Source organism: Rhipicephalus sanguineus, chromosome 6 (assembly GCF_013339695.2).
Source record: "Rhipicephalus sanguineus isolate Rsan-2018 chromosome 6, BIME_Rsan_1.4, whole genome shotgun sequence".
In the NCBI taxonomy this organism is placed as follows: Eukaryota; Metazoa; Arthropoda; class Arachnida; order Ixodida; family Ixodidae; genus Rhipicephalus; species Rhipicephalus sanguineus.
In genome coordinates this window covers 59,357,280-59,375,926 of record NC_051181.1, presented here as the reverse complement: position 1 = coordinate 59,375,926, position 18,647 = coordinate 59,357,280, and the positions used below count along the sequence as shown (strand labels likewise).

Sequence of the window (18,647 nt, the reverse complement as noted above, 5' to 3'; positions counted from 1 at the left end):
GTCGCAGGCATGAGGCGATACATTTAAAGAACTCCAACGCCTTCTCTCTACGCCTCCAATGCTATGACATTTCGATCCGTCTGACCCAGCATAGCTTCACATATACGCTACTAACACCGTGCTAGGTGCTGTACTTGCCCATTCGCAAGGATGGCTTTGACGAGTACACCATTGCCTTTTCCATGCCGCACTCTCATCAAAGCCAAGAAGTACTACTCCGTTACTGAAAAAGAATACCTCGCCATTATTTCAGCAATTGGAATACTTCGCCCGTAAATATATGAAAGCCATTTTCATACTGTGACAGACCATCATGCGCTATGCTGGTTATCTTCGCTAAATGATCCAAATAGTCGGCTCGCTGGTTGGGCATTACGCTTACAGGAATTCGACATCCGCGTTGTTGGCCGTTATGGCCCGAAGAATTCCGACGTCGATGCCCTATTCCTCTCGCCTTGGCTTCTGAGCCTGTTTGCTGGTCAATTTCCATGAGCGGTGCCTTGGCGATCAATATTTTGACAGGCCTACCGAGCGACGCAAAGACCCTTGGATCTCTTCGGTGTTGGACTTTCTTTCAAACCGGACGCTTCGCCGCCAAGCACAAAACTGCGCTGTTCGGGATAGCCTGCTTTACAGCCCCAACTACAACTCGATTTGCAGTAATTGGTTCCTTGTTTTTCCCCGACACTTCCGCTCTCATATCTGCGCCACGTTCCACGATGACCCGCAATGCGGCCACGCCGGCGTGTTTATGACATACACTCACTTGCAGCTTCGCTACTACTGACGCGGTTTGTACCGTTTTATTGGCCAGTATATCAGGTCGTGCCCTATGTGCCAACGACACATGACGCCTGCTCACCATACCAACGGTACCTTGCGACCGTTACCAAGTCGCGCCCTAGCTTTCGATAGCATTATCATCGACCTCGAAGGTCCTCGTCTCTGCACTCCCAGCCGTCCCCGATGGGTCATTGTAGCTGTCGACAAACTTACGCGGTGCACTGAAACAGCTGCGTTAACTTCTGCTACCGCAAAAGACGTTGCACGTTTCATGCTGCGAAACATCAGCTTAAGGCATAGAGCGCCTCGGGAGTTAACGGCCGCGGCCGCGTTTTTCTCTCCGAAGCTACTACAACGTTTTTAGAGATTGCCGCATCATACACCGCACTACCACGGCATATCATCCGGTAACTAATAGAATGGCAGATCATTTTTGTCGTCCACCTGTTGGTACGCTGGCTATGTATGTTCATTGGACCACTTGAATTGGCATAGCATACTGCATATTATAACGTATGCCAACAACACTGCAGCGCAGAGCACCACTGGATTTTCACCTTTATTTCTTCGTTATGGACGCGAACCATCACCCACCATGGACACAATTCTTCCTTATCAGCCAGACCCTTCAGAATTGAGAACTATTTCACGAGCAGCCGCACATGCTGAAGAATGCCGCCAGCTTGCTCGTTCGTTCACGTCGAAAGGTCAGGCGCGCCAAAACCACCTCCACGACGCATCAGCTACGCCTACGTGCTTTGATCCTAACTCATTGGTGCGGTTATGGGTTCCGTCTACTCCTCTGGGACTCCCCAGAAGCTTTCTTTGAGGTAGCACAGTCCCTATCTGGTAGTACAAGAAACATCACAGGTCAAACCTCGTAGAGCCACTGGACGCATCTGCATACAAGCGTGGTGGTGGACAAGAAATTGTGCGCATCTCTCGGCACAAACCATGAGCCTTCCGTGTACACCTGCCCTTAGATCACTAGGATGGCTACATCAATGCCAGGGAGTGATTATAATGAAGGCAGTAGACACGAGGTTCTAGCATCAGTGGCCTGCGATCAGTGGCCTGCTTTCAGTTAGCCCTTGTGGTAAATAAACTAGTACTTTGTCAGGTCATGTTCTACCTGTAAAACACCCCTGTTTGAGTTCATTGAAAAACACATTGTCCGTTCAGGTTTTGCGGAAACTTCAAATCTACCCAACGGTTACTCTCGCGCGCCTAGACAGTTCGGGGTGAGGTATGGGAACATGTGACCTTAGAAGCTCACTATGGAAACTCCCATGAAGGGAGCTCACGCGGCTCTCTCAAAAAGGAACGATGCACGCTCTTCCTTTGTAAACTTGAACGCAGGTGCTTCCTGCTTTGCAGACAGAATCATCACCGATCGAATTATGCGTCACGCTTGTTTGTTCTGAAATACCAAGGCCTTTTAGTAAGGCAACCGTGATTTCGTGCAAGCAAGCAAATATCTTTGTTGGTAATTTTAAAAACAGCGCAGCAAAACAAAGACAGTATAGGCAGAAACAACGGGACGGGCGCTGACTCGCAACTGAGAAGTTTATTCGAAAAAAAAACAGATACTTAAGTACAAAAAGACACGTCATATTGACAACCGAAAACTAGAGTGAAGCCAAACAAAAGCATGTATAATGCCACATGGACGCCGCCAACATGCGCGTGAGAAACGTCTAGTCACCAAATGATGCCCGCAGATAGCTCTGTTCACTTTATGATAATGACACTGAAAGATGGCTAATGCACGAAGCTTCGTCTTTACAAATGTGATACGCTTCGATGATTTCCCTGATGAGTTGATTCTTATGACGGTGAATGATTGTAAACTCTTCAAAGCATGGCTCACAACCACATGCATTGCAATGCGCCCCGATGCGCGACAATCTATCAGATGGGCTTGTTCTTTCATGCTCTTTTAGGGGCACATTAATGCAGCGCCCCGTCTGCCCTATATACCTCTTCCCACAGAGCATTGGCAAATCATATACGACCCCCATCTTGCATGGAACAAACGCAGCCCTATGCTTGACGCCGCACACGCTGGAAGCCCCCTTTTTGTTCTCCAATTTTCTCTGGACAGACGCGCAGATGCCACCCATTTTGTTAGGCGCCGAAAACAACACGTCGATGCCGTACCTTTTTGCCACACTTTTCAGACCATGTGACATGCAGTCTAAACTTCTCAGTTGCGAGTCAGCGCCCGTCCCGTTGTTTCTGCCTATACTGTCTTCGTTTTGCTGCGCTGTTTTTAAAATGAACGCAAACCAACTTGCCCGAATTTCGGTTCTCTTAAATGTTTGTTGGTTTCGTATCGCTCTCGCTAAAAACAATACTAAAAAAAATATATCGTCTTATTGTGTCAAACAGCACGTATATGGTACAATTCACAACACACATCGCGCACGAGTGCTTTCAATAAACGATGACATTTTAAACGGAGCTCCGCAGGAGACAAAGGCGAGCCCTTCTGCTTACCTCAGCCAAAATCGTTCGGGATCGCCGTGCGCATTATGCCCATAAAAGTAAATAAAAAATTCACACGCGCGTTAGGCGCTAGCAAAGACACCCCACTACCGCTACTTGCTGCTGTGTGCCAAATATACAGGTGCTACAAGGTACTGCTGTTTGTCTAAACGTCTGGACGCCGTGTCTTGTGTCCCCGTCGTCTGGAGATGGCGCATGGGAGGAGAGAGAGGAGGAGACAGCACAGGTGTCTGCGCGCATCCAGATCGTTTGTTTGAGTAATTTTATGCATGAGCGCATGCCGCCGTTCGCTCACATTGGCGCGCTTCGAATGAGGTCTCTCGACATCAGTTCCTCCGTGCGATCCCAGGGAAAGGAACCATCTCCGTGGACTCGATCACCTTGCCGGCAGAAAGCGACCGTTCGTGTAGTAACCGGCGAGGACTATTCTAGGCGACTCCACTTGTCACCACCAGAGTGTATTTTGCGTGCTTGGATGGAACAACGGCGGCGCATTTTAGGAGGCTTGACACTCGTGGCTCTAATAATCATGGCAAGTAAGTATCGTTGAACGGCGTTGTGACCAAAAAATAAAAATTGGCATAAGTTCGGTCATGTCGCGTAGCGAGCCTACACTTTTCAGCAATTGTCTGTTTAAACAATTAGTCGTAGGGATGTCGCACGTTTGTAGACTTGCATGACAGAACTTAGTGACTTGCGCGCTCCAAGGAACGTTCGAATACCGCTAAATCCATGACAGCGGTAGCTGATGGCTCCCATATTCTCGGGTGCGAAGGCTCCTTGCGCGTCGTGCCCAGCTGGCTATCGTATTATAAATGAAAGCTGGCTTTTGTGCCAGTAGTAATCTGTTGCAACTTAGGTGGTATCCAAAGGTACAGGCGCGTCGTACAAAGCTCAGTATAGGTGGTAAGCCTCAGTGCAACGTGTGTTTTATGTATACACTCTAAGCACAGTAACGTTTACTAAAGGTGCACATTTTCACGAATTCGTGTACCTATAAAGTAGAAGTTACATAGTAACCTTTGCGAAATTAACCTGTATTAAAAATGCACAAATTTACTTCTAAAACAGAAGTTACGGAAATAACCTTAGTACCCGTTCACAATATCTAGCGTTCTCGCGTAAAAATAGAGGTTACGTTGTACAGTACACGGTATACTGTTTACACAAAACGGCTTGCAGGAGATTTTATACGGCCACCGCTCTGCGCCTCTTCTTTTCTTCGCTCTTCTTTCTCCGACGCATTCCAGGAGGTTACGCTCATCGCATGCTGGGATGAGCCAGGTGTGCCACAGCAACGGAAACACAGCCTTCCACTCTTCCGCACTTCGTGCTGCGCGTGCCTCGTGTTTTTTCCGCGCTTCCTTGTGCGGTTTTATTACACCGTCTGTATACGTACGCTAAGAAATGCGAACCTTTGCGGAAGATGTCACATGGAAGGCGCTTCTCGGAACAGACGCCCTGGCGCATTTTAATAATTCAAGTGCAAGACTGCTTATAGAACGTGGCAATTGCGGTGACCGAGGCCAAACGCGTCGCCTTCGCTCATTAGAAGAGGCAGCTAACAAAGCATTCGCCTATTCGAGGCGACTTGGAGTTAGCATGCACAACAGTAATGATAAACCGCGATTATTATTAAAATGTGGTCGACCCATCAATATCAATGAATACCGGAGATTTTATGACGGTATCATGATACACGTGTCAGGCAATCCTATCTTGGTCCAACTTCTATGCAGTTTAAGCATAGGTTGGCGTCATTATATTACTTCAATTATTTTTCTCCTGCTCGTACACTTTCATTGACTCTGTGGTTCGTGCTTATCAAACTATGTGTTATGTGATAATAAAAACCAGTCGTCTATTTGTTACAGGGCTATTTGCCATTTTGTTCACCTTCAAATGTGGAATCAGCAATGGAAACGTGGGTACTGACAAATTCTGAAGTTGACTAAGCAGGGAGGCTGCTGAAGGCGGGAAAGAAGTGCCGTGGTAGAATTAACATAGCTCCTCGCAGCGAAGAGTATACGCAAAATTGATATACAAACCGCTCGCCGTATACGCCACGTTAAGTCAGTTTTACGTACTTCTCGCAAAACCCAAAGAAATGTCTGAAAGCATCGCGTAATAAGTAGCTGGCTGGTACGTATGTCCATATTATATATGAATGCTGAATATTATCAGAAAAACACGCGGTAAATGTAAATGTATGCTTAAATATCTACGTAATTGGATCAAGAGAGGATACTTGTCTCATACACATGGCACAACTCATGATTAAGAATACCTGTCAATCACCTGCTCTTATTATCGTTTTAGTCGCAGACCACATTTGAACGACACGATGCTTGTGGGCGACGGTGTGACGTTATGAGGCATGCAAGCTGTAAGCCAACTCCAAAGGACATTGTTTTGCGTTTTTTCTTGGGATGAGGGAAGCGTACATCATTCTTGCGATGAGGGAAGCGGACACCGCCACTGTCGTGCTTTAAGCAGACATGTACCAGAATTATTCCAAAGCTCTTGCGTGTGTATTCAGGAAGGGGCAGGCCATATGACATCCTCCGTGAAAGTTCTCATCACTCTGTGTACATATTTGTACGCTGCATAATAAAACTGCAGAAAGAAGTGCGAAAGATTAGGCGTGCACAAAAAGAAGCACTAAAGGAAGAGCCACACTTCTCTTGCTAGACGACACTTGGCTGCGACGATCATGCGCGTAGCGAGTGGTCCGAAATATGTCGCAGAAAGAAGATCGAAAGAAAAAAGAGGCGACACCTGGGTCCGTAGACCACGGGTAGAGCAGTCATACTGAGAGGAGCCCCCTGCAAATATTACGTGATCAGCGTCGTGCTTCTCCTAAGTACACTAATGTGTGCGGCATAGCATAACTGCTGGCACTTTGCACTAAGCAGGACAGATTAAACCCAGAGGGCAGCCAAAAATAGGTGATTGTCATCCCTTTGCTTTTGTCGCTCGGGTTGTGCGTGGAATGTCTGCATTTCTGTAATGCTACTAACTCACTCAAACCACAAACACATACGTGCAGTGTGTATAACAATACACGTGCAGCTCCTCCGGCTTTCTCCTTTGCTGAAACCCAAGTGCGCGTTCTTTGTTTTGTTCAGGCGATATGCTTTTTAATGGTTCAACAGATCACTGTACCATAGTTTCAAAAACAGAAGCCTCTGCCCAAAATGTCACACGTAACTGCATTTTGAAACTACGAGTTTTTTTTTTTTGCGTTGGTGGAAAAACACGTAACTGATAGTGAAAAGAGCTTTTGCAATAGAGGGGCAATGTTCGATTTTCCTGTGCATGCGGTGTAAAACACGGCTTGTGAAGGCGTACAAGACTGTGTACCTAAACGAAAGGTTACAATAAAGAAAATACACAAAAGGAGGACCAAATCAAGCATTGTACGAAACTGCTGCTCACAAGGAATTTTCTGAAGAAAAAGAAAACATACACCGTTAGAAAATAATTCATATTTTATTGCTTTATACCTCCAAAGCAGAATACGCCAAAGTTAGCGTGATAGTCATCAATACACATAATTTTATTGATTTATAGCTTGAGGGACTGGTCTAGCTGATAGAAGGCCACCGGTATTCAAAGCGTTTCTCCTTGTTTTCGCCCGTGGTTAGTACAAATTTACAGAAGCAGGTGGTCGGGATCTGCAGTCAAACTCTCTCTTGCTTCACGCGCCAACATGTTTCATCAGTCAATATGTCAGTTGCTTATTCTGCAACCTTCTTGCTGGACATTGGATCCTAAAAGGAGAGGACCATTATTTTACACTATTCCAATGGCTACTACCATTTTGCAAACAACTGCCGATAACATGCAATGTGAGACACATACTACACCACCCACACACAAAAAAATAAAGGTTGTCACTTTACCAATATATATGCATTCCTGAAATATAGTATCTTGTGCAATACGTTTATCGGAAAACAAAAATCTTATTTGGAAACCCACGTTAATCTTAAATGCAATTTCCTTCTGTTTAGCACAAGAGTCAGTAATACAGTAATGTAAGTGACAATTTAGTAGCAGGAACACGGCAGCAGGTGATTAGAAACAGAAGTATTACAATTTACATTTTTCAGTTACCATACTTGGCATTTCACGTGGAGCTTGAATATGCTCGTACCTAATTGTTTTCCTCAAGAGGCATATTTCGCTTGACAGTTCATAACCTCGGCTGCACCGAACGTAAGGCATGTCGGCGTCTGGAAGTTTACAAGCAGCCTGATAGGAGATCCTCCCAGCGTGCCTTGGGCGGGATCACCGTGGGCGGGATGTATGCTGTAAACAGCTTCAACGCAACACATTGAATATGGCGGGAAAAAAATTTATTTGTGCTGTCTACGTACCTTTAAACGTTCCGGCTTTGACAGTTACATCACATGTGTACTGATTCGTTTTTTCTAACCACAATGACACGTTTCTTTCACCCTAGAACAGAACGAGAACAAAAAAAAGATATCTTAGTGCCAGAGAACAAATTCTTATCGCCAAAGAACCAAGGGCGTCGAAAAACATACCAACCACACTGACAATGTCCCCCGTTGGACTCCTACGTTGCGCGATTGCTGGCATTTGTGTTATCTGAAAAATCGCTAAGCCACAGCGTATCGCTTATTGCGTAACATATTCTCAGCTGCCCCGTTTCGATAGCGACGCAGTTGGACGTAATCGAGAGACGCAGAGCAAATACTGCCGGTAACAATGCAACGGGTAAAAGTATGACACAATTTATTTTTCGGAAAATGCCCACCTCTTACAGGAGCGTAAGCATGAGCGTGAATTGAGGTAATCTGAATTTTGAATACCATACATTATGATCAGTATGAGTGCAACTATGGAACGAAGATGACTACAGCGTGTATTTGTGGTAGGGTTTCAAGTCAGATCAGCACACAGATGTTTAATGTCTGACGGAAGCGTGTCTGGTTGGAATAATACATGGTGAACCTAGAAAACCCGAGGCACTGAGCCGACCAAAGTAAAAATCACACACACACACACACACACACACACACACACACACACACACACACACACACACACACACACACACACACACACACACACACACACACACACACATGCGCACAACCACGTGCAGGCACGCATGCACACACACACACACATGCGCACAACCACGTGCAGGCACGCATGCACACACACACGCACACATGCACACACACACGCGCGCGCACGCACACATGCACACACATACACACAGACGCGCGAGCACACACACGCACGCACGCACTCACGCGCAAGCAACCATGCACACACGCACGCACCGACACACAAGGACGCGTGGGCTCCCACACGGGAGCCTTGTTCACAAGTAAACTGAAAACATGTGTCCGTGCAGTTCGCTTTAAATACGCTTGAATATACACGCGGGCAGCGCGCATACATTGAAGGCAGATTGCCATTGCTCGTGTTGAGATTGCGCAGAGTCGTCGGCATCAAGAGCGACTCGAGATAAAGACGTCGTGACAGTATTTTTTCTCTAGCGCGAGCACGTGCCTTCCTCTAGTCGATTGCGTGTCCCCTGAAACGTGCTCAGCCAAAGCACTGGATTTACCAATTCACTTTTTCACGTCATCAACGCCCTTTTGTGTGTGTATACTAAATATTTACTTCGGTCAGCGCAGTACCTCGAGTTTTCTACATTCAGCAACACAGGGAAGGATTCTGTGTTTTACATTAAGACACTTAAAACGCACTCCTAACGCCATGTCATTGTCTTTCGTGTACTTAAACCCTCCATTCATTTCGGTAGCGCAAAAAAAGTCACAGCTTCGCCGCAAGGGCGAAGCAATGAATGCGATAGCAAAAAACTAATGCTATACGAAGTGAGGCTCGCCAATGGATACTCTCAGTTTGAACAGCGCTCCTGTTGCAAAGGCGGCCGAAGCAGCGAAGGAAACTAGCGTGCTTCAAGTGTCGAGCTGTGACACTTGATAGTTCGCGCTCATGTTCTGTTTGTTCGTTTAGCGGCGTCCCTTGAGCTCGAGTGACTTTCGTACGCTCCGTAACATGAGCGCGCACATCACGGTGAAAGCGTGAAAGATCCCTCTTCCCCTCAGCACGAGAAAACCGCGCGAGCAGACAGTGGAAGGGCAAGGTTCTCCCTGCGCAAATATAAGAAGAAGCGAGCGAGCTCGCCGACGACTGTTAAATCCGCCCGTCGCGCTCCTAGCGCCACCTCGCTGGTAATGAAGAAACGCTTATAAGCGCCTAGCGTCTCTGAGTCCGTCCAGCGGTAAAGGGTTTGTATATAACGCTCGCCGTTAGCTACGTGGAGGATCTGCGTTTCGTGGCGCAGTGGTTAGCGCCACTCGCTGCGGAGCAAGAGGTCCCTGGTTCGATTCCGCGCTTCAGGAGCATTTTTTCTGAATTATTTTTCTTTGGGGCTTTTATATATATATATATATATATATATATATATATACATACTTATACATATACGGTGCACGACGGCGACGGCGACGGCAAAATTCAGCCGAGACTGTCCATATAATTGCTATCGCAATAAAATTAAAGACACATACACAACAGAGGACACGTAGACAGGACGGGCGCTAGACATCAAGTGACTTTACTGCAAGGAAACACACATATCCCGTTGCACAGGCGCGCACGCGCTACATCACTCTACGAGGGCATTTTTTTGTTAATGTGTGTTTAATGTTCTTTGCGCTACCGAAATGAATGCCAGTGATCACAACCAACTAGCCCGCATTACCGCCTTAAACCCTCACCCGTCCACGTAAAACTACCGCAGCAGAGATTGAACCATGGCGAAAAGTTGAATTAGCCGACACGTTGCATATAGACGCCGCGAAATATCATGTACCGGTGACAAGGACAATACAATACAGCACAATACAATACAGCTTCATTTCCAGAAATACAAACATTCTGAGGGATACCATTGGCTAAAAGCTGTTAAAAACAGCTTGACAAGACAAACAGACCAGACTGCCATTGACAGGAGCGAGTTACTGCGCACGCAGAGCTCGTCTGGGCAGAGCTTATCTTGGGCACTTTGTTTATGCCGCCTACAGTATTTCACACCATGATTGCAGCCTTCATCGAGCGTGTTGAAGGTACCAAGACGGCAACAGCAAGAAGGGTTAAACTTCTTTCCTTCATCTCTTCTCACATAAACGTGATGATAAGAAATAATTTTAGTCGGATGTTTGATAATATACGCCCAAACACCCATCTTGTAAAGTCAAACGCAAAGCGAATACTGCCAATAAAAATGCATTGCATAAAAGCATGACACGACTTATTTTTCTGACACGACCCATCTCGTACAGAAGCGTAAGAATGAGCCTGAATCTAGGTAAACACGCGACATAAGCACATATACACAAGCAAATAACGAGCTGAAGAGAGAATATTGCTTACCTGCAGATCACGTTTACTACTGTCTTCGGTCAACGTAACAACGGATGCAACCCGCTCGACAACTCCGAGTCTCAAGCAAGCGAAGAATCAGCAATGCAGCTCGTTGCAACGGCCGCGCAGCCCACTGAACGTGGCCGTTGCAATGCATCGTGGCTGATTTGCGGCGGATCGTGCACGTTAATGACTGTGCTTGCTTACTGTATCACCAGTTACACGCCACTCACGTACACAACACGATTAGACCACGCACATCATCAAAGTGCCGAGCGTAAAACCTGGTTAAATTGATGAAACAAAGAGCAGCACTGCACAAACGCGACTTCAACAAACCCACCAACAGCCTGGAATTCGAATACTCTTCCCGGCATACACCTGGTTCGAAGTTGAAGCGGCGCCTCGAGGACGTCACATTTGTGACCCACCGCGAGCTCGCGCATCTTTCTATGCGGCCTCACTGGAGTGGCCGTCCCGCGCTGTTTTGTGAACTCAGCTGCATCTTTTTCTCCCGCGGTAGCGAATCGATGACGGTTAAGCGTGTTTGGTGTTATGTTGTTCCGTCACGTTTGCTGTACTTTACGGTCAGTTAATTTTAACGCGAAAACAACAACTAGACAACACGACAGGAAAATTCGAATAAATTGTATTGCGAGTCCAGGAAAATATTTTTCTCGCTCCACGCGATGGTTCTTCGATCGTATATTTCGTTAAATTTGGACGGTTGTCGTATGTTTACAGTGCTTTATCGTGTCGCCATAAGCGAAATTTCCCGGTTGCAAATCAATTAATTCTGCGGCCTAAAAGCAAAATATATATAAGAACAACTTAATATGTTGTTTAGCACAAGCATTTAAACAACATACCATGGTTTTTCGTTCTTGTGCTTCTGCCGATGTCTGTGCAAATTATGTCACTTCTTAAATTACAGGTTTTGGAACATCGCTCACTTTATGAACTCCAGTTTTAATTCATACTCCACCATCGCTTGCCTCAGTATGCCGCAATGTAAAATCACTGCTTCTATGATTTGCGTTTCTGGTGTCAAGACCCGTTCTGTTTGTACATCATCCGCTGTTCAATTGATAAAGGCAGCCTTGAACAAGACAGATGGCGATGTGACACATTGATCAATAAAGTTCCACTCCATAGTGTAGGTCCCTTGACGGATGAGTCATTGCACTTTTATAGGTTACAGTGCTCATCGCGGTACTTTAGCTTTTAGATTGGCACGCTACTGTCGATGTAGCCTTTATGAGAGAGGGAAATGAAGAATACGCTAAGATAAAATTGCTGTAACAGCCATGTAACTTATGAGTTACATGCTTTTTTATGTTGTCGTAAACGTTACCGTGATTAGAGTGTACCTCTTCAAACCCCGCGTGTATTAAAATGCCCATTTGTTCTTTTGCGGATTTTGAAATTCGCGCCACTAGTAGAGCCAACGTTCGCGCTGCAATGGCATTCTCTATCATGTGGTGTCATTTGGTAAGCAATACAAGCAATAGACTACAGAGGAAGTCCCGGTTTCAATTTTTGAAACATAGAGGCATTCATGACTTCTACGTTCTACTCACGGCGTTCAATTAATTCACAAATTACTCAAGGCTCATCGAGTCGTATTTCGTATTTGTTGTTTTTATCTACTTAGGAAGTGCTTACGAATAATTTCCTCGTGTCATATAAACTTAAAAGCCGGTATTTTTGTTACCACGAACTGTTTTCTTCAAATGTGCCTATAATGTACACTCGGTCTCAGTGGGTGCTTTTGCCTGTGTACATTTGCCCATCTCATTTGATTGGTTACTGTTGGCATGAAACTTTGCTGTTTATTTCACCTAGGAATCAGTGACAAAGAAGCGGAACGTGTTCTCGAGGCAATAACCAATAATGACACCTCGGACCTGGAATTGAGTGACGATGAGGTCGACGACCCCTCCTTCGTTGCCCCTGACACGGCACGTACTTCCCAGTGTTCGGACGGTAGGCATTTCACCACTCCTTTTTTTTTCGATGATATGTGAACGGTTTCTTGTAACTAATGAGGAGTTTTCTTCGTAGATTCCTCCAGCGAGGAAGACGAAGAGCAGGAACCTAGCAGTTCACGCTCTCTAGATGCTACGTGGAGAACGGGCGTCCCATATAACTCTGCAATCTGTAATGTGCGATGTCCGGCGGATACATTTCCGGAACGGAGGCAGCATTGGCGGCCAAGTGATTATTTTGGACAGTACCTTTCAGACGCCGCCTTCGACACAATGCAGGAAAAGACAGCTGTCGCGTTTCGCCAGAAGACCGGGAAAATCTTGAATTCTTCTTCGTCTGAAATGCAAAACTTCTTAGGCGCTACACTCATGATGAGTTGTCTAGGGTACCCACAAATGCGCCTCTACTGGGCACGGGGCACGAGGGTGCGAGCCATTGCTGATGGACTGACCCGGGACCGATTTTTCACTTTGCGCAGCAACCTTAAAGTGGTGAATGACCTCGAATTCAAGGAAGAAGATAAGAAAAATGATCGTCTTTGGAAAGTCCGACCGATTCTAAACGAAGTGCAAGCTGGATGCCGTAAGCTCCCAAGACCCCCATACGTCTGTATAGACGAGCAGATCATCCCATTTACGGGTGTGACTACACTTAAACAGTACGTGCCTGGAAAGCCGCACCCTACCGGCTTGAAGAATTTTGTACTTGCTAGCCCCAGTGGACTTGTCCTGGATTTCGACATTTACCAGGGCAAAGCTTTCATGAAGGTTGAGAATCGCCCAGACCTTGGGTTGGGGCCAAATGTAGTACAGCTGTTCGCGACAACACTGCCTCTGGGTACATCGCTCTTTTTCGACCGGTATTTCACGACCCTGCCGCTCATTGAACAACTAGGGAAAATGAATCTGCGTGGTACGGGCACAATTATGAAAAACCGCTTGCCAATGACAGCGAAACTCGAGGACGACAAGACACTAGCCAAGCAAGGTAGGGGAGCGAGCTCCCAAGCCGTGAATGTTTCATCAAGCACATGCCTAGTTAAATGGATAGACAACAAGGTCATCACAATTGCTTCGAATCATGTCGGTGAGGAACCATTTGGAAAGTGCCGGAGATGGTCCAAAAAACAGAAAGCCTACCAGGACGTTCGTCGGCCTGCGGTTGTGGAGGAGTACAACCGCAACATGGGTGGGGTTGACTTGTCCGACCGGATGTTAAGCCTGTACCCCACAACACAGCGCACGAAGAAGTGGACAGTCCGGACGATGATATTCATTGCTGATCTTGCAGCGGTCAACTCCTGGTTGCAATACAAAGAGGATTCGGGGCTTCTTGGCCGACCAAAAAAAGACATCCTTGGGCTGCTCAAATTTAAAATGTCACTGGCCCACTACCTATTGTCAAAAGACAGTTGTGGTGCAGCATTTCACGATGAGCCACCACGTAAGCTGCTGAAAGCCAAGGTCGTGCCCCTGCCTCCTGAGCCGAAAAGAACCGCGCAAGCAAGCCACATGCCAGAGCTTGTGAACCAGAGATCCTCCTCGAGGTGCCGAAATCCAGGATGTTCTCAGCGAACAAAGTTCCGGTGCACCACGTGCAACATCTTCCTTTGCATCACATCTGCGCGAAACTGCTACAAGCAGTTTCACACCAAATAAGAGTGCTTTTTTTCAGCAGATGCAAAAATTTGTTTTATGTGAGTGCTGTCCGATTCCTGTGAATTAAGAACCAGTGTGCCTTATAATGCACACACTAGTGTGCAAAAACTATTTGAAGTAAGGCTTTAATTTTGTCTCGTGCAATAAAGTAATTGCATGCATTTCAAAACGTGTTTTGATTTTCACCTGTGTGGCCACAAATTTACTCATGTCTCAGGAAGGTACGATTGTAAGGAGAAATATGCTTGGAAAGTGTGTGGCGTAGAAAAAAATGTTCCTGTGAAAAGGACCCGCAAACCATCCACATGTAAAAATTCCGTCGAGGTGTTGCACTTGTGCAGGAGTCCACAGCGAAGACTTAGCCACGACAATTTTTTAGCATGATACTGTAATAACGAAAGCTCATGCGTTTGATGGTCGAACGCTGTGAACAGCAGCCTGCAGAAAGCAAAACGTGGCCTATTCAGGAGCAAAATCAGTAGGCGATGTTATATGCTTGGCAAGGGAGCCTACTACTGCCTTGCTAAGGTCAGATAATTTCACAACCCAACATGTTGCTTAAAAAAAAATGCATGAGACAATTTGACTAATCGAGTTGCCTAGCCTGCTTTTTTTGTCGCTGTGCGAGATCGTGACGTTCATGCACAGGGGAGGAAATGTGTCGCATTAGGAGAAGAAATAAACAACACCTGGTCTAACTGACGAAACTGATATCTAGGGTACCTTTTAACAGCCTTTTTCGAACAAGAACGCAGGCTAGAAGTAGAAAAATCGCTCCAGCATACGCCGCTGGCTAAGTGCTGACAACTGAGTTCTATGTCGATTCGCAACTGTTCAGTGAATTAGAAAGCCGCACGAAGAGAACAGCTGCTGCTTCAGGACACGATTCCGCGTGCTTGTTCAGCACTATGTTGTGCCCTATTCCATCTGTGGTGTATTTCTGCGATTCGAAATTCCAAAAAAAGGCTAGAATATACGCAGACATATTAATAGGTCATCTGATGACGTTTCGGTTAACGCGAATTATGGGTGCGTAGGTCGCCTACGTTCCATCCGTGCTTCCTTGTGCCTGTGTGCATGTGCGTATTCCAAATTATAATCATATGTTCCAAATTATAATGAAGCATATTATTAGGAGCTGCAAATATATTAGCACGCATATTTCCATAACATTTGAAGCTGTGTAGGCCCAAAATGGTTTTTATTACATGAACAGTCTAGTAATAATTCAGGCATGGAACAGTGTGCAGGGCTACGAAACGGAATTTACCACTTCCTAGGCATGTAGCATTTTATTTTGCTACCTCCTCCTCTGCACATCATCTTGCTAATCTCGCTTTTTTTAGCGATAAAGACAGAGTATGATTCTCCACTGTTGACGTGACACGTGAAATCAAAATGGGCGGTTCTTGAGGTCTACATCCAGAAAGAATATATGAAAAAGAAGCATGGAATAATGACATTTTCCATAAACGGGAAGATGAATTATTCTCTCGAACTTAGATGTAAGAAAGAATCGTTAGATATTAAACAACATTTTTGACACGCTCTGAGATTTGCAAAGAAGATGATGAGCCGGACCTTGTACGAAAATAGCACTGTGTAGCTGCCAGCCAATAGAGGAATTCTTCAGCAGGAGCCTTGGTCACTCTAACACAAGCACAATTTTTAATGGCAAATAAGTTTAGCTTAGTTGCCATTAACCTGGACATTCGACACATATTCGTGATGTGATGTTGGTACTCATCTGGAGTGAGAAGGTTTCAGTTGATGTTACATTAAGCACCGCATCCGTGTGTTCTTTGAAAACAAGCAGCTCATTTTAACGAGTCATTACCACACATTCATGGGCGTTCACGCTCGTATTTCACCTTTACCTCATGAGGAGTCTTATCTAGGTCTCAATAGTGCATCGTTTTCAGATGAGAACGCTTGGCGAACATTGGTGACACACAAAAGAATAAAGTGACACATGAGAGTCAGATATACGAACCGCGCTGTTTAGCGAGAAGGGGAACGGGTATTAGTGTCATTACCATATGCAACGTTGCGTGGCAAGAGCGTAGAATTTCACCAGGTGTCAACACATTTGAGTTGCGCACACGAAAGGGTGGTTTAAAGTTCTGCCCATGAAAACGCGCTCAGGCATAATTAATTATCATCATTATCAACAGACAAAGCAAAGTGCCCAGATGCGCGATGCGTGTGTTGTCGTGCAGACGCGTAGCGGGTACTTTGCCCACTACGCGCAGTAGTGGGCACTTCCAGTACTTTGCTAATTGGCAAAAAGGAAGAATGATGGCGTAGAGGATGGACAATCCCCCGTAGTGGGTAAGAGACAAAATCTAAGGATCAAGCAAGCAAGCAAGCAAGCAAGCAGACGACAAATGTACTTGTCGAAGGCATTCAAGGTTAGTTTGAAAGGGTCTATGCTACGCGCACGAATGTTCCTTTTCTTGCGGCTCGGGAGAGGTACACACCAAGCGAGGCTAGCGATTGAGAAGGCGATGCAAACGGGGCCCCATGACGCTATCGCGTTCTACTCTTCATGGCGGAGCTCGAGAGTCACCCACATTTTATAATAGTCACCCTCACGGACAACGCCGATTTTGCGCTCACAACCATCAATGCCGACCCCGAAATTTCTGCAAAACGAGCTGTTTAACGCTATCGTGGTAAAACTGAATTTGCTCCTGCATTACATAAACGAGAACACTTTTGTATACGCGGCTGGTTCCTTCTGTACTTCACTTACACCAAAAGGCTCTTCTGTCAAATCGTTTAGATGAAACGGCCGCAGTTGCTTTCACACACGCATGGCTACTTTTGACGGCTTTTACTGCCTATGTTTGGCGTGCAAAGGGCCGGTACACTTCCTGGCTATTTTTTGTCCTTTCCATCTGGCAATCCTGCCGATTAGCGCTTGCGCGGAGACTAATTGCGTTCTGCTTCACAGGTGGGCCGGTTCGCTGCTGTTTACAGCAACTCCCGCGTCTCTGCTGGCGTGGTTCCCACGTCTCCCTGGGATACTAACGTCCCCGGGAGGCATTAGTCTACAAACGCTGCATTCGTTTGGGTCACTACTCCAGTCGTCAGCAGTTCGACTTTTCACTGAAGCGGACATCTTACAAGAATTTAACGCACGTACACACTGAGGAGAGTTGTAAACCACGGATTGTGCAGACAGTGTGGATAAACACCTGAGCTTACCGTGGTCAAGAGGTTCCTCCGATATAGTTTGCCTAATATCTCCGTATGCGCTTGCGGCTGTGCATGATGTGGACAGTATCCAGTGCAGAAGCGCGGTGTTCATTCCACGGGCATTGTTGTACTGGTATTTTAACGCGATATTGTTAGAGAGCTCGTTTCGCAGAAATGCCGCCGTCGCTGTCGGCGTCGCTACATAGGTTGTGAGCGAAAAATCGTCCGTGACCGAAAAATCGAGAAAGGTGCAAATAAAATAAATTGTAAAGAAGCATTAGAACGCCGTAATGGGCCGTCCTCTTGAGCGCCTTCTAGTGGGTCGCTCTCTTCGCCTCTTCTCGGAGAGCACGCCCCTCGTGCTCTTGCTCGTGAGAGTCTGCGAGTCTGCGCTCTGTCGTTACTGTCGTCGCTGCGCATCGTCGCCGTCGATCCCGCCGTCAATAAACGCCTTTACAAAGTGGTGGAGGTGTTCCGCGTTACTTCCGCTGTTACCCATCGCATCGACACTGGCGCCCAACCACCACTGCGGCAACGTCCATATCGCGTGTCTCCAGCAGAACGCCGGGTCATTAACGAACAAGTCGACGACATGCTTCGACGCGACGTCATTCGGCCCTCGGACAGCCCATGGGCGTCTCCCGTTGTTCTCGTTGCGAAGAAGGACGGTTCCGTGCGGTTCTGTGTGGACTACCGACGGCTCAACAAGATCACTCGCAAGGATGTTTACCCGCTGCCGCGAATCGATGACGCGATTGACAGTCTGCAAGGAGCCGAATTCTTTTCATCTCTTGATTTGCGCTCAGGGTACTGGCAAGTACCCATGGCGGATGACGCTCGACCGAAGACAGCCTTTGTCACGCCCGACGGCTTGTACGAGTTTAACGTCATGCCGTTTGGTCTGTGTAATGCGCCCGCGACCTTCGAGCGCATGATGGACACCGTTCTGCGCAACTTGAAATGGCACACGTGCTTGTGTTACCTGGACGACGTCGTCGTTTTCGCCCCGGACTTCTCCACGCATCTCCAACGTCTGCGGCATGTTTTGACGCGTTTGCGCAACGCAGGCCT

At 46.6% G+C, this 18,647-nt stretch overlaps 1 protein-coding gene across 2 annotated transcripts; it reads left to right on the top strand.

Annotated features, from left to right (window-relative positions):
• Nucleotides 1-3,590: 3,590 nt before the first annotated feature.
• LOC119395812 (piggyBac transposable element-derived protein 3-like) lies at nucleotides 3,591-15,266 on the top strand. 2 transcript variants are annotated; one of them, XM_037662817.2, is made up of 4 exons: nucleotides 3,591-3,827; nucleotides 12,574-12,714; nucleotides 12,793-14,133; nucleotides 14,777-15,266. In XM_037662817.2, the coding sequence occupies exons 1-4, from the start codon at nucleotides 3,602-3,604 to the stop codon at nucleotides 14,803-14,805; spliced, it is 1,737 nt and encodes a 578-aa protein (XP_037518745.1). In that variant the 5' UTR covers nucleotides 3,591-3,601; the 3' UTR covers nucleotides 14,806-15,266. The 2 variants fall into 2 exon arrangements, with proteins under 2 accessions (XP_037518745.1, XP_037518744.1); XM_037662816.2 differs by lacking the exon at nucleotides 14,777-15,266 and having other exon boundaries at nucleotides 12,793-14,449.
• Nucleotides 15,267-18,647: the final 3,381 nt, after the last annotated feature.

Coding starts and splice junctions, on each gene's coding strand:
- LOC119395812 (XM_037662816.2), top strand. CDS start 3,602: ATGAGGTCTCTCGACATCAGTTCCTCCGTGCGATCCCAGGGAAAGGAA. Junction 3,828..12,573: donor GGCTCTAATAATCATGGCAA/GTAAGTATCGTT, acceptor TATTTCACCTAG/GAATCAGTGACAAAGAAGCG. Junction 12,715..12,792: donor TACTTCCCAGTGTTCGGACG/GTAGGCATTTCA, acceptor TTTTCTTCGTAG/ATTCCTCCAGCGAGGAAGAC.